This window comes from Otolemur garnettii, unplaced genomic scaffold (genome assembly GCF_000181295.1).
Source record: "Otolemur garnettii isolate 467f Iridium unplaced genomic scaffold, OtoGar3 scaffold00207, whole genome shotgun sequence".
NCBI lineage: Eukaryota > Metazoa > Chordata > Mammalia > Primates > Galagidae > Otolemur > Otolemur garnettii.
Window position 1 is genome coordinate 1,630,928 of NW_003852602.1, and position 14,267 is coordinate 1,645,194.

Below are 14,267 nucleotides of genomic sequence, written 5' to 3' on the forward strand. Positions count from 1 at the left end.
GACTTAGATAAAAGAAAAAATCTTGGCAGTATTAACAGAGGAACAAAGACAATGTGCTTGGATTAGAGTTCTCAGTCAGAGGTGACTGAAAATGAGTGCTCCGTTACTGAGAAGAAAGAATAAGACTGTGTCTCCTATAATAGTGGCAGTCAGCTAAATAAGTAACATCTATGTGACAACTTTCTTATTTGTCTAGGATGCATCCACATTTATGAAAGCATCCCCAAAGAACTAACTATGGTAGCTTTATGTTAAAAGTCAAGATCATAACACATTTAACGTCCACCATAAAATGTCATTTCCTTTCAAAATGCACTATGTCCTTTAAATAGAATATATTAAATAATCCAAACAATATCATGAGCCAAATTTTACTCTTCTGTTTAAATACAATGTACACAATGATCATTAAGAAATCAAACAGTAAATCCAGAAACCACCATTACCTACATGTTGTTAATCATTCTAAAACACCTAAAACTAAGACTTCACTGTATTTGAACCAATATAAAGTTTTAAAAAGTCTTGTCAAATACATTGCAACTTAGGAACTAAAAACAAACCATAGATGGACATTAGATGGACATTTAAAAAAAATGATCTATGGCCTTTATACGTAGTAAATATTATGTTTAAAGAAACAGTAATCCTAACCTGGGCCTTGAAAAATAATGAAACAGATTAAATATTCTCAGTGAGTGAAAGACTTAACAATAAATCAGTTCATATTAGCTCCAAATTAATACTGATAAGAAGTGTCCTTCAAAAAGGATTTTCTGATCTAATTGTTAGTGTTAAAGTTGGTACAGGCTTAAAACAAATACCTCCAATGTGTACGCACAAACCAGGCAAAATTAGAATAGGCTTTCCCCACAGACTTGGTAAACATTCAATTAAAACTTAACAACTGCAAAGGGCAAACCAGATCCTCCTCTGACAGATTTCTCAGTATCTGAAAATTCCTAGAAGCTTTCCCAGGGGTTAAAACTCTCTCTTGATTTTTTTTAAAGTAAGATGATTGAGGTATTCCCTGGGATAAAATTAATTTTCACATTAACAGCTTTCTTATCTATTGTCTCAATATTGGGAAGGGGAAGTGAGGTAATTACCATGCCATTAGGCTGATAAGCTGGATTTCAACTGCTCATGGGTGAAGAAAAATTATTTGAATGATTATTTCCCGTTAGGTTATGAAATTGCATCCTGTTTTCCCATTTCTATACTCTCCTGTAGCACAAAGGTAATATATTTACCTTCATTTTTCTTGATGGTGAAATTCGGATTGTTGACCATCTCTGGAAGAAGACTGTATAAGAAATAATGTCCGTTTTTGGGATCGTCTTTATCCATGGCGCTTACTGTTTGAATGACCTGTAACATAAAACGTGATGTCAACGATTCTCATGATATCAGAGGGCTCCTGCTGTCTACCAAGTTTACTGATATCCCTTTTGTGGTCTGCTACTTTGGCCCAAAGGCTTTTTTCAGCTTTCTAAGTTGTCATGGATGGTTTGTGCCAAGAATAAAGAGAAGAATTTATCACTCTAAAACCTCAGCTTTGATAAGTTGATGAAAATTAAGAGCATTACCTTTTTGTCCATTTGGTGTCTGTGGCTTGAAATAGCAAAGTTAAGTGTATTTGAAAATTCCACTGGGCAATTACAGGTTTCTTTCCAATTTGAGTATTTACGGGCATCTAGAATGAGATTTGGAATTGTTACAGTGATTGCAGTGAGGCTCTTGGGAGGATCTTGGAGGTAAATGACTTAAATCTTGAATCCTAACAACTCTTTCTTTATTTTTCTCATCAGGTTTACAAATGTTTGCCAAATCGAGTGTTCCTCAGCACAAACATCACTGCAACAAACCTTTCTGATAAGTTGCATCTGTTCCTTCCCAACCGTGAATACTGTTTTTAAGTTTAGTGGATAACATATGCAAACAATACTTAGGAGTGTATCCTGAGATGAATAAATTATAGGGATTAGAATTAGCATTGTGCAGAGAACTGGATAGATACAGATACTTGGAATCGGTGCCTGTTGAATGTGCTTGTTTCATTGGGATGAAGTTGTTTCTTGGGATGCCAGGGAATTATCTTAATGATGTATATTCATGATTTTGTGTTGTTATTACTTCAATGTGAAATACTGGACAAGAGTTAACGTAGTAAAAATTCTAGCTTATAATTCTATTATGATAATAGGTTTGCTGTTTAAAAATAGTTAACAGTGAAATCCTCTCAGGTTTATTAAATTTAGAGACTATAATGATGCTGCTGAATATATTACATTGGTTTAAACAATTATGTTGCATTGAACTTTGCAAATTCATTAAAGAGAAATAAAAGGATCAGTTCCTTTTGAGAAAGGTCGTCATTGCTTTGTAATTTACCTCTCAAACAAGCGTGAGCAGCACCATTTCAGAATTTGTATCAGTGATGGAACCTACATTATATCAGCCACGTGCTATCTTACAGGAATTTCAGGAATGTTATTTAAAGTGAAAATGAAATAACTTTCCTCAGCTTCAAAATCTTTGTTTTTAAAATGGAACATATTCTCACTTTTTAGTTATTTGACTTTTGTTAAGGAACTTGTCACCTGGTCACAATGTATCATAACTAGTTACAACTGTACTTAGGTAGACTAACAACATAATATAAAGTAGCCCCAAATGTAACTCATGGTTAAGACAATGAAGTAGTCATTAAGAGGAAAGACTCTGGTATTAAGTGTCCTCAATAAAAGTCACAGTATTATCCTTCATGAACTTGAGGGGGAAATTCAGTTGTTCTGTATGTGTGCCTAAAATAAAAGTGAAAAAAGTATGTTTCTCATGTTTGTTTTGAATGATTGAAATTCTTATAAATCTCTTGACAAAATGCCTGATTTCTAGTAAATGTTCAATGAAATGTTAGCCATCATTGTCATCATTACTGGTTTTATTGGGATTATTGCTATTTATTGATGTGTTTCACTTTTTGATAAGTGTAACAACTCTGACGTTACCCAGTCCGGAGATCAGATGAGGAGAGAATGCAATTATATTTACTGGTTCTAAACACAGAGTATATTTGTCATGACATTTAAGTGCAGAGAGGCCCTGAGGTTCTAGTTTCACAAAAATGAACATGAATCATAGTGCAAGGGTATAAGATGTAAAACATAGATGACTCTTTAGGACAGCCTGCATGTACAAATATTTAACAGAAAAATGTGAGTGAAACCCTTTACTTAGTAACAGTTTTGCTAGATTTTCGTGTTAGCAAGTCAAGAAAATGTCTTTGGCAAGAGCCTTGTTTCAGGCAATTATAAAGAACGGAGGGGGAGAAGTTGCTTATGAGCAGATGTAGCAAGACTTCCCCCATTTACCCAGCTGTCTCCATCCCCAGGTGCAACTTTTAAGAGGTAACTCCTGACTTCTGTGAGTACATGTGAAAAATGAGAACAAATGAGAAGAGGACTTCTTTGGATGGTGGGGTAGATACCAGTCAGAATGAAACATGTTCCTTTAGTATACTTAACAGGTGCAGCTCCTGTAAATGTTACCATCCATTCTCCTTCTAAACAATGTGCATGAAAAGGCTAATACATGCTGGTGATGGAATCTACATCAGAGTTATCAGCTTGGCTAAATCATCATGACTAAAACAGAAGATGCAGTAATTTCGCTTACCTGTAGCAAAGTACAACTGCCTACCATGCCACAGCTCAGAAGACTGGTCCTAACATCACATCAGAAATGAATGTTTTTTTCCACCATTTATTTAAGCCAGGAACTCTTTGGACAAGCAATTTCTTGAGCCTCATTGTAGGGCTGTTTACTGAAAAAGTCTCAGAGTAGGGCCTACGAAGCTTTGTTTTTAAAAGCCATCTAGGTGACTTCAGTCTGAGAACTCTTCTGAGCCAAGGAAAAAGATGGGTGCTCCCAGCTCCCTCATCACCATTCCTTTAAAGTTTTTGTATTGTTAAGATTTTCGGTTATTTTAATGTAGCTGTCCACTGCTCTGGCATTTTATCTAAAAGTAGATGTCCAGGAGATCACTTGGAGGACATTTTGCCATTAAAATGCATTAAAATACCCATACTAATAAGGCTGAAATTTTTATTGATGTAATAACTTCTGAAGACACTTAGCATTAAACAGTAAAAAAAAACCAAGAGCACATTTATTCAAGGAAGTGAATCCCCACAGAAGCATACGGAGTAGAGGGTAAATGGAAAATGCACTCAGTATCCACTGTGAATTGCCATAACCTCAGCTGAGTTTTTTTGCAAATAATTAGACAATTATTTTGTGGGAATAATATAAAAATATCTGGAGTAATCATAGATTTTTAAGAGTTTGCATCGAACTTTCAGGTTAAATATTTTTCTTTCTACCAATAAAGTTAGAATGCAATGGAAAAATCTAACATTCGATAATTTATCGTAAAATCGGTTCAATTTCAAGGGAAGCTAAAGGCAAAATATGTTATCACCCAAGAAACAAAGCATCTCTGGTATGTTGGGATGAGGAAATGAATTCTAGAGCCATGCTTAGATTTTGATGGAAGCAGCTTCTGTTCTATTTCTTGAGAACAGATTTGAAATCAAATAACTTTTCCAAAAGCATGAAACTGAAAAAGAAAACATGAGAATTGTGTGTCTGACTTTTAAAGAAAACGTGTCGTTGCTTGTCAATAATTTCAAATCTAACTCAGATTATTTTTAACAGAGTTTATTAAACTTGATTTTGGGGTACTTTACATTTGCCATAATTATTTAGCAGCAGTAGGGGATCAATGTCATTATTAATTTGTGAAAAGGCCAGCAGTCAACAAGCAAACACATTTCTAATGATCTGATCTGTTAACAAGCAAAGCAGTATCATGGGATCTTTTAGAACCTTTCTTATGAGTTCCTGTAGAAATGATTTATTGATTTGTTCTTAGATGCCAGGCCTGATAATATATGGACATTTCCCCCCTTCACTGCCATTAGAACAAAGTCCAGCACTTGGTAACTATTATATTTAATAAGTATTGGCTAAATGAAGTAATGGGTGGATGAGTAAATAAATGATGGCAGGCCCATTTGTGCATCACCCCTAAGCTTTACAGTGCCTTGAGACGGGCACAGTAAGAGCCTTATCAGCACCCGAGTCATAATGTCTGATCTTGGATAGGTCTGATTATAAATTCCCTGCCTTTCCCCTCCAAAATATGCCAGACATCCTCCAATCTTTGTTGACATTCACTCTGTCTGCATGTGTGTTTCAGTCAAACTGGGGCTTGGACTTTGCCTAGTTTGGAGAGAGTGTAAGGATGATGTATCTGCTCTTGCTGTGCAGGCGCTTCGCGTTAGCAGTATAAAGGTTGGTGTTGATTCTGACCAGTCAGGTGCACACACAGAAATGAGCACAAGGTGAACTACAGCTGCTCTGTGGCAACTTCTGAAATATTTTCCAACGCCTCTGGAATGCACTTCTATCCTATAGGAAGATTTAGCAGTGAAAGCCCACATGCTACCTACAATTGAAGCACATGCTATAGCTTTCTTCGATAAAACTTAATTTCCCTTTTCTTGAAGTCTTTATACAACGATGCAAATTGAAAGGTGACAGAAAGGAGGTAAACAAAAGGAGAGGAGGTCAAAGGTAGTGCAGAAAGAACAGCATAAGTATCGGGATATTCTCTTAATTCTTCTATTCCTGCCAATTTATTTCTGATTTTCCTAAACACTAATGTCTATCTTTTAGCGCAGTAATGTTCAACTTGAGAAAAGATGAATAAGCTTCATATGGCTCACATTATCCAATTTGAAAGTAATATCATATGAAATATTTATATGAATGGATTCCATTTTTATAAGATTATCAGTGTGTTGTTCATAATTAAATAAAACAAAACAAAGTAGGGTTAAAACCAACACCTTAAAGAGGAGTTCGTAAAAATAGAAATAATACATACAAGACAAGTCCAAGTATAGCAATGATGACTGAGAAAGGAGAAAATATAGGTATTTGAGAAATTATATCAAAATCCCCAGAATAACCCAATTATTTTTAAATTGTATGGTAGTGTTCAAATATAACCATTAATATCCGCTTAAAGGATATTGCCTGGATATTTCTGATAATTTACATGGGAATCCAGACTACACCAACATTTTTATTTTCTACTGCTTCAAAGTGTTTCCCCATAAAACTCTCCTGACTCAGATGTATCAGGTAGCTATACAGGGAATGTAGAAGCATCACAGAAAATAGGACGGGAGGAGGTAGATGAGATCTTACATCTCACCGAAACACTAATGTGTAGACACTGGGACTTGTGCCTTCATAAACCCACTGTAGAACTTCTATTGTCTTCATGTCAGTTTTTTTTTTCATGTCCTTCACCTTTATTTTCATTAAATTGGATAAAGCAATACCAACTAACAGTTCATGAAGAATAACTCTATACAAAGTTTGGATTTTTCCACTATCTTCTTATGATGTTTTATTAGACCCTACTTCATAGAAGTTTCTCCTGATATCTCCTTAAAATTATAAACATTACCTCCTAAATTGAAAATGTGACCTGTTGTTTATTCTTCCCGATCACGACTTTTCCAATTCGGTCTCATGTGTTAGTATTTATGTAATTGTCTCTGAGGGATTTTATCTTTCAAATTCCAAGTGCCCTATAAACCCTTTTGGAAATTCATATGTATTTATAAACGCAAGGGAAAATGGTGGTAAAACAAAATAAAACAGACATAATGTTTAATTCTAATTCAATGCTTTCTGCCCTTCGTAGGTAAAGCATACACACAGACAAACACCCACACATACACCAAACCACACCACATATTGACATGATACGGCACAAGTTTTGTATGTGTGTGTGTGGGGGGGGGGTCTTTTGTTTGTTTCTTTGGTTTTTCAGAAAATCCCTTGGAGAAATGTCATCCTCTAAAATTCTACCTGAATCTTAAAGTCCAGGAAGGTTTTCTCAACCTCTATGTGAAGCAATCATGGCACTGTTACCATTAGCTTCTTGCCTTTTCTAGAATTTCTCAGCTTCTTGGGTACCGCACTGTGTTCAATGTATGTCACAAGCACAAAGTCTAGCCTAAATCCTCTTACTATGTAGAGCAAATCTGCCTTTCTTTAAACAACAAGCTCCTCTTCACAGCTTCTGTGAACAGCTTACCCTTGTGCCCACACCTGTCTCACAGTCTAAATTCTTAGACTGTAGAATGAAAATAAAACAAGGGAAGTACATCAGGCTATAATAGCCTGAGGATTTTTAATAAGCTTTTATACCTTTTTCTCCATGGATCACCAATCACAATTAAATTAAGAACCAGAATAAAATATACAAAATTTTCAATCACACGTGAGCTTTAGCCAATAAAAACAGAGACCTCAAGCAAGACTTCTCCAAAGATTTAGATGATGTGTCTTCCCATATGAATGATTCTAGCAAATAATAAAAACACACACACACAAATTCATATGAGGAAGAATGAAGTATGAGACCTTCTGTTACCCTTGACATGAGTCTTAAGGGCCTATAAGGCTTTCTCAACCTGTTGTAAATTATCAGAGGAAGACATTTCAATATAGGGCAGAAGTTTGCCATTTATTATATTGTTGCATTTAAGAATCGTTTTTAGCATGTTGTTCCAAATCAACTTAGTAAGTTAAAATAAAACAAATATAATACTAAATATATAGATAGACTATAAGGTTGGTTAAAACACATACGAATAATAATTTCAAGTATTCATAGAACATGAAAGTATATCTGTGCATGTATATCAATGCTATCCAGTTATTCATAATACATAAGGGTTTAAAGTAACAAAGGTTAAGACTGAAGGTCACAAAACTAATAAATGGGAAAGACGTGACTCACATTTAAGTTGCTCTAGTGCCAAACCCTTCAATTACATTTTGTCACTTACGCTTTCCTGTTCTGGGAAAGTTGTGCTCTGAAAGTCATACTGCCTCTAACGACTGTCTTGAAAATGCCTTTTGCTACATATGGTTTCTTCAAATGTTGTTTTACACATTCCATTAATTTGCCATCGCCTTACCCCACCCAAAATAAAGTGAAAAGAATATTTTTTGCATTTTGTCAGGATCATCAATTTCATCTGTTTTAAAATCAATCCTGTCTCCCTCTTGTATATGCAGATAGATCATGAAAGATGCCTGCTGGCAGGAAAGTTAAAATTAAATCTCCTATATTTATTGTTTCACGAGTGTTATAAAATGCTGTAATTTCATTTTATTGTTTCACATTTATTAGAAAAAGACTCACAGAACCTAGAAAAAATATAAATAAAGTAACAAACCCACTCATTGCTGATGTTTATCAAGGGATAATTAGCTTTACTTTTTTTAGAAAGCTTTATTTCTTTTCATTAACAGTTTCACAGAATGCTTGAGTAACTTTTGTCATTGGTCACAGGAGTTGATTTTTTTCCTCTAAGAAACATTCACTCTTCATCAGACTCTTATTCTTACAACTATTTTTTCTATGAGGTATGTCACATAGGCAATGTGATTTCAAAATTCTACTTCCTTGTGAAATATTGTGAGAGCCTATAATGTATGGGGACTTTGACACCTCCGAGAGATTACTGTGAAACCAGTCTTGGCAAGTTTTCATGGTCTCAGGCTAAGACTTGTATTCTTTCAGCCTTTTTTATCTGTAAAACGTGGTTGCTAACACCAAAATCCCAGAGCAAGGATGCTGGTTATATTTTAGATGTTTGTATATATTCTTTCACTTATGTAAGCAAGCAGCTTTCTCAATGATTTCCTCTGCCTCTGCTGCTACCACCTTAGAATAAGCTACCACTATCTTTTTGTGGTTCCAACCTCCTAGATGCTCTTCCTGCTTAAATGTGCACATGTGTGTGTATGTATGCATGCACGAGTGTGTGGGGGGGGGGGAGAGAGAGAAACGAGTAGAAAAGAGAGAGAGAGAAGAGCAGAGAAAGAGAGAGAGAGAGAACATCTTATTGAAATGTAAAACTCTGTGCCTACTCTCATTCCTGCTTACTCCATGCTAGCCATGGAAATCTTCAATTCTTCAAACAAACCAAGTCTGTTCTCCTTTTAGGGTCTTTGTGCATGTTTGCACGCTGTTGGCTAGAAGGCTGTTTTCATGCCTACTTCTAATTTTTCCACTTTCAGCTCAAATGACACCCACTTAAAAGTATCTCCGACAACACTATATAAAGTAGTTCCCTGTGTTTTTCTTGTTCCCCTCTGTCTAGTTGCTTTAATGTTTACTTCAACCCAGTTTTCAAAATTTTAAACTATATTATTTATTCATTCCACTCTCTTTTAGAAAATCTCTCTTGCTCATTAAGTTCCATAAGGGAAAAAAAAATATTTTTGCCCTTTCATATTTTCCCCCGGATTGTATGATGAGGATTAACATCTTCATGCATAAAATTATTGTGCAATAAATAAATGAACAATTTTTTCACCAGAAAAGGTTAGCATGTGTACTGTGTGTCGGTGAGTGAAGCAAGTGTTTCCATGGTAATAGCTGAGGAATTAATTTTTGAAGTATTTGTCATTGCTGAATGAAAGGAGTTAAAACCAAGATTCTAAAATATTGCAAATAGCCATTATATGCCAAGCAATGGCTAAATGGATGCCACCTAGAAGTGTGGGAAGCTATCTGTTTCTCTCTTAACTGTGATATGTCTATAATACACAAATTCTATATTGCTATAGTGTTGATCAGAGAGAGGAAGCTAAAATTAAAGGAGGTAAAAAAATCAATTTGTTTGATTTTTTTTTCTTTTTCCACATCAGACATAATTACTTGACACCAAACAACAAATCTCAAACTGTATAGATAGTAATGAAACTCAAGTTATACTGCACAAGATTTATTTACAGTGACGGGGGAAGTTCTTTCCTGAAAGAGAAAAAAGGCTAAAACTGACTGTTCCCTAACTATCAAGCAATGAAACATTCTCTGAGACTAAACAAGAGACCTTGACTTACACTTAGAAAGACACTGTTCCTTTTGGTTTCTGCAGTGACGGACCATGCGGAGCAAGTTTCCCCAATTCTGTATGTGGGAAGCCAGAGCTTAGTATCAGGAATGAAATACTGTGAGGGTCCTATTAGGAAGATACGGTGTAAAATGGAGTTATGGAAGCCTCTCTGGCCAACACTGGTCCCTGAAGCTCGGCACTTTTCTTTCATGTTTGTTTCTGAGTGTTGGGTTGTGAGGCATGTTGAGGAATGATACTGGTTTCTCCGCACGTATTACCTGTGCCTCCACCTGCTCAGCCAGATTACCATGCTCTTCAGACAGAATCTGCTTTCTCCCCAGCTGACTCCTTTTCACTCAGAACTTGATAGATGTTTTCTGTCTCTGATGACATTTGTCCTATATTGAGAGATCTTTTTACTTCTCCTCTAGCCTTTTCAGCATCCTTTCTTTCCAAAAGCTTGAGGGAATTTTTTTTTACACTTCTATCATTTCTAATTTTAAATATATGTTCTCCAAAGAGAAACTTCTATGAAGGTAAAAGGCTGATATTTAGGATGCTTTATGTCACTAAATGTCCCTTGTCTCACTATAGCCTGGAGCACAGATGTTGCTCAATGAACATTTACTGAGTGACAAAAGCCTAACCCCCAATAAGATACATGAACTGTGTCACACATACATTTTGCCTTCTAATTTTCTAATCAACGCACATGGTCATTTTTACCCCAGACATCAGAGACGAGACAGTGGAAGTACTCTTTTCATCCATCCCGTTAAAGACCCAAGGAAGTTATAGATAACTATTATCAGGACATCACTGAATTAGAGTCTAGAGATGCAAATCATTTTGTATCTTCTTAAATTACCTATTAATGTTGGATGTTATACAATATATATGTAACTATCAATCAGAAAATAGTGCATTAACATTTAATTATGTAGCAGAGGTATCTTTTAGAAGGATTCTGATCAGAAGGGATTCAGGTTGGTTTTGTATCCTGGACTGTGAGCTGTCACTCCCTGTGGTGGTGATGGTTATACTTTTGAGGGAACAATTCAAGGGAATGTCACCTTTTACTTCAGAATCATGAGAGGGTGGTAGGAGCAGGTATGATTCCCAATTCTACTTTCAAAGTGAGTCTACACCTTTTTTAGCACGGATATCTCATGAACTGAAGATGAATGCCTAGACAAGAGGAACGTGACCTCCCTCTTCTCCTTTTTATCTTTAAATCCTGACTGTGTTTAGATGAGTCCAATTCAGTGCAAAAGAATAAAGCACAATAGAATTCTCGATGTTCATGTTGATGTTAGTTTTCATTTGCTGAAATGTTTTTAAAACCTCTTTACAAAGGGCCTCTCAGGCCAGACACTTTTGTACAGGCTACATTTTGAATGCTTTGCCCCGATCACTGGTAATAATCTCCAGCTGCACCACTCTCGGGCCGCTGATCCACACCTTCCAGTTTAGCCTTAACTCTACACCTCACAGATAAGTAAGACCTTTGAATATCACCTGCAGTTTTTTTTCCCCCTGGAACTATCGTAAACCCAATATTAATTGTTTAAAAAATATTGATAGGGCTCTAAATTTAGTGCTAATTCAGTTTTTGACATTTTTTTTTTGTGAGCATGTGATCATCTGATTATGAATATTCTAATCCTAAAGTCCGTCAGCCGTTTCTGTGGCATTATGAGGGATAAGTGAAAGGGCATCTTGGTGACCTTCTATAAGTGAATGCTGGCGTAGAAATAAATACAAATAGTGGAAAATACTGAATATGAAAAGTAGATACTTGAGCACTAAAAGTGACCTAGGAATGATGTAAGGAACAAACCATGAGTTCTGACTAGCACAAAGGGTTCAAAGAATTCAGAAATGTTGTTTGGAAAATCACAATTGCACCAACCAGTCAGCCATCTGTCCAAAAACATTGCTAAACAGTCAAAGCTCTGATTCTTTTATGTCACTAATGGACTCTAATAAAGATCCCTGAACTGATTCATTAGGGGATAAAAATGGTTCAGTAGACACACACACAGAAAATACGCATTTCTTTACAGAATGAATCATACATTGTAATTTCCAAAAATCATAAAACAAAGAATCAATGATTTTTATTTCAATTTGCATAGGAAATGTAAAGAAACAATGCATTTTTTCTGAAGATAAGAGCTGCTAAGAAATAATTAAAATCTCCAAACAGTCAAAATCCACAGGGTTAACCTACAGATTCCTAGAGATTCAAGAAGCATGCTTGTCAATATCACAATTGTGAAGCCAATGTTGCGGTTTTTGAAATATCAATGTCATTGACTCCCTGAACTTGTGTGATGAGTTCTGCATGAGCAATGGAGTTCTATTTAAATGCTGAAGTATTTTACAGATTCTGTGAGTTTGTAAAAGTCTAGCTTATAAGTCTGTGATTGGCTACGCAATCTTGGCAATTATCTGGTCCATGCAACAGCTATATCCTTAATTCTGACCTGCCATATTTTGAACAACTTCTGTCTGCAACTCACTCCACCAACTTACCTAAATGATGTTCACTAATACATACATACACAGACACACACACATACAAGCATGCACACCCTTCTTAAAGAATCACAAATTAAGATGCTCCATATAAGATTGAGAGAGGACATTTCCACATGATGAAATTAAGAAACATTTCACCAAGCATCAGAATACTATAAAAATAAGTGTATCAATGCTAAAGTTAAATGTCTTCATGAGAACATAATGTCTAGATGTTTATTATTAGAATTTGAGCGTGTGTGTGTGTGTGTGTGAACGCACACATGCCACATAGTGGGCTAGCGGCCTCATTTTGCTAGAGGGAAACAATGTTAATTCTCAGATATGTAAGCACAGACTAGAGGGAGATGCCACTGTGTTCTGAAAGGGTAACACCTTGATCTTTTGTGATAAATAAAAGCACAAAGCTACAGTGCTATTCCTTTCTTTAGGAGAAAAAAATCTGACTCTTGTCAGGTAAGCTGCTTGGCAAATAGTAAGTTTAATTCCTAACACCCACATGAGGCACAAGAATAGTTGGATTAACAACTCCAGTGTCATACTGTCAGCTGCTGTTTATTTAAATTAAAATGTCACCATCCAGAAATAAATTAGGAAGTTGAAAAATGATAAATTTCTTAAACATACAGTACTTTGGTACCTTGTAAAAAGAAATCTATTACATTTGTGGTTTTGTAGAACTTTACATAGGCTATTTCCACTTTGACATTCAGAGAAAAGCAGTTTTGTTCTTGTTCTTGCTCATTTAACTGTTTTTTCCCTTTTATCCCTCCCTCCCTCCCTCCCTCCCTCCCTGTCTATCCTGTCTCTCTCTCCAGTTTCTCTCTCTCTTTCTCTTTCTTTTTCTGTCTGTCTTCACTGCCCCTATCATGCTATATGAGGCATATAAAAAGTTCTACCATTACACATCTAAAATATGTTGTTGAACGTATATTTAGCTAAATATATCTACATGTTTACATATTTTAATATTCATATCCCACAACTTTCCATAAATAATCGGGTTCCACTATTATTTGTTATTCATATCTTTGATATGAAACAAACAGCTCCTTTTGGTGAGCTTTGACCTTGCTACTTATTATTTGACTGTTAAAATTCAGACCCTATTACTCTAAGATATCCCCTGCTATCATCCATATCCTGAGATATTTTGAGACAGTAATTTGGCGCTGGGTTCATGGCACAGCAGGTTGTTCTACATTAGGAGCCAATTTGGTCATAAGCAGGAAGAGAAATATCATCTGAGGAAGAAAAAATATTCCCCCTCTGTCCCCATTTGGATATGTTTCTTGCCTGAGATTTTGCAGATCATAAATGATGCAAATGCACACTATGATGCAGGTTAATCAAATATGAGACAGTTGTATACAAACATATTCAGCATTAACAACATGGAGATATTTACTTGGCCGGGTTTTCCATTTTCACATAAAAATGCCTCATATTCGGATGCGAATTCAGGGGCGTTGTCATTGACATCCAGCACTTTAATAGCAACAGGCACTCGTGATATCTGACTGTGGTTCCCTATGGGAAGGAAAAGATAACATCAGCATTGAGGGTATTTCATTGAACGTGCAACTCAACTTTCTCTTTGGGAGCATGTGGGTCTGTTTCCACTTCCCTTAATTAGGAGGCTTTCAACACAGTGATGATAGAGTCCGACCACTCAATAAGGAAAATAACAAGTGTTTGACTGCTTAAAAAATGCATAAATGATTA

The 14,267-nt window shown here is 35.8% G+C and overlaps 1 protein-coding gene across 1 annotated transcript in view; it reads right to left on the reverse strand.

Annotated features, from left to right (window-relative positions):
• CDH8 (cadherin 8) overlaps positions 1-14,267 on the reverse strand; it is a 377,151-nt gene that overhangs the window by 60,044 nt on the left and 302,840 nt on the right. Inside the window, exons 9-10 of the mRNA XM_003801316.1 lie at positions 13,951-14,072; positions 1,254-1,371 (exon numbers count right to left, since the gene is read on the reverse strand). Of these exons, the coding sequence (XP_003801364.1) occupies positions 1,254-1,371; positions 13,951-14,072 (240 nt within the window). The remainder of the gene's footprint in view (positions 1-1,253; positions 1,372-13,950; positions 14,073-14,267) is intronic.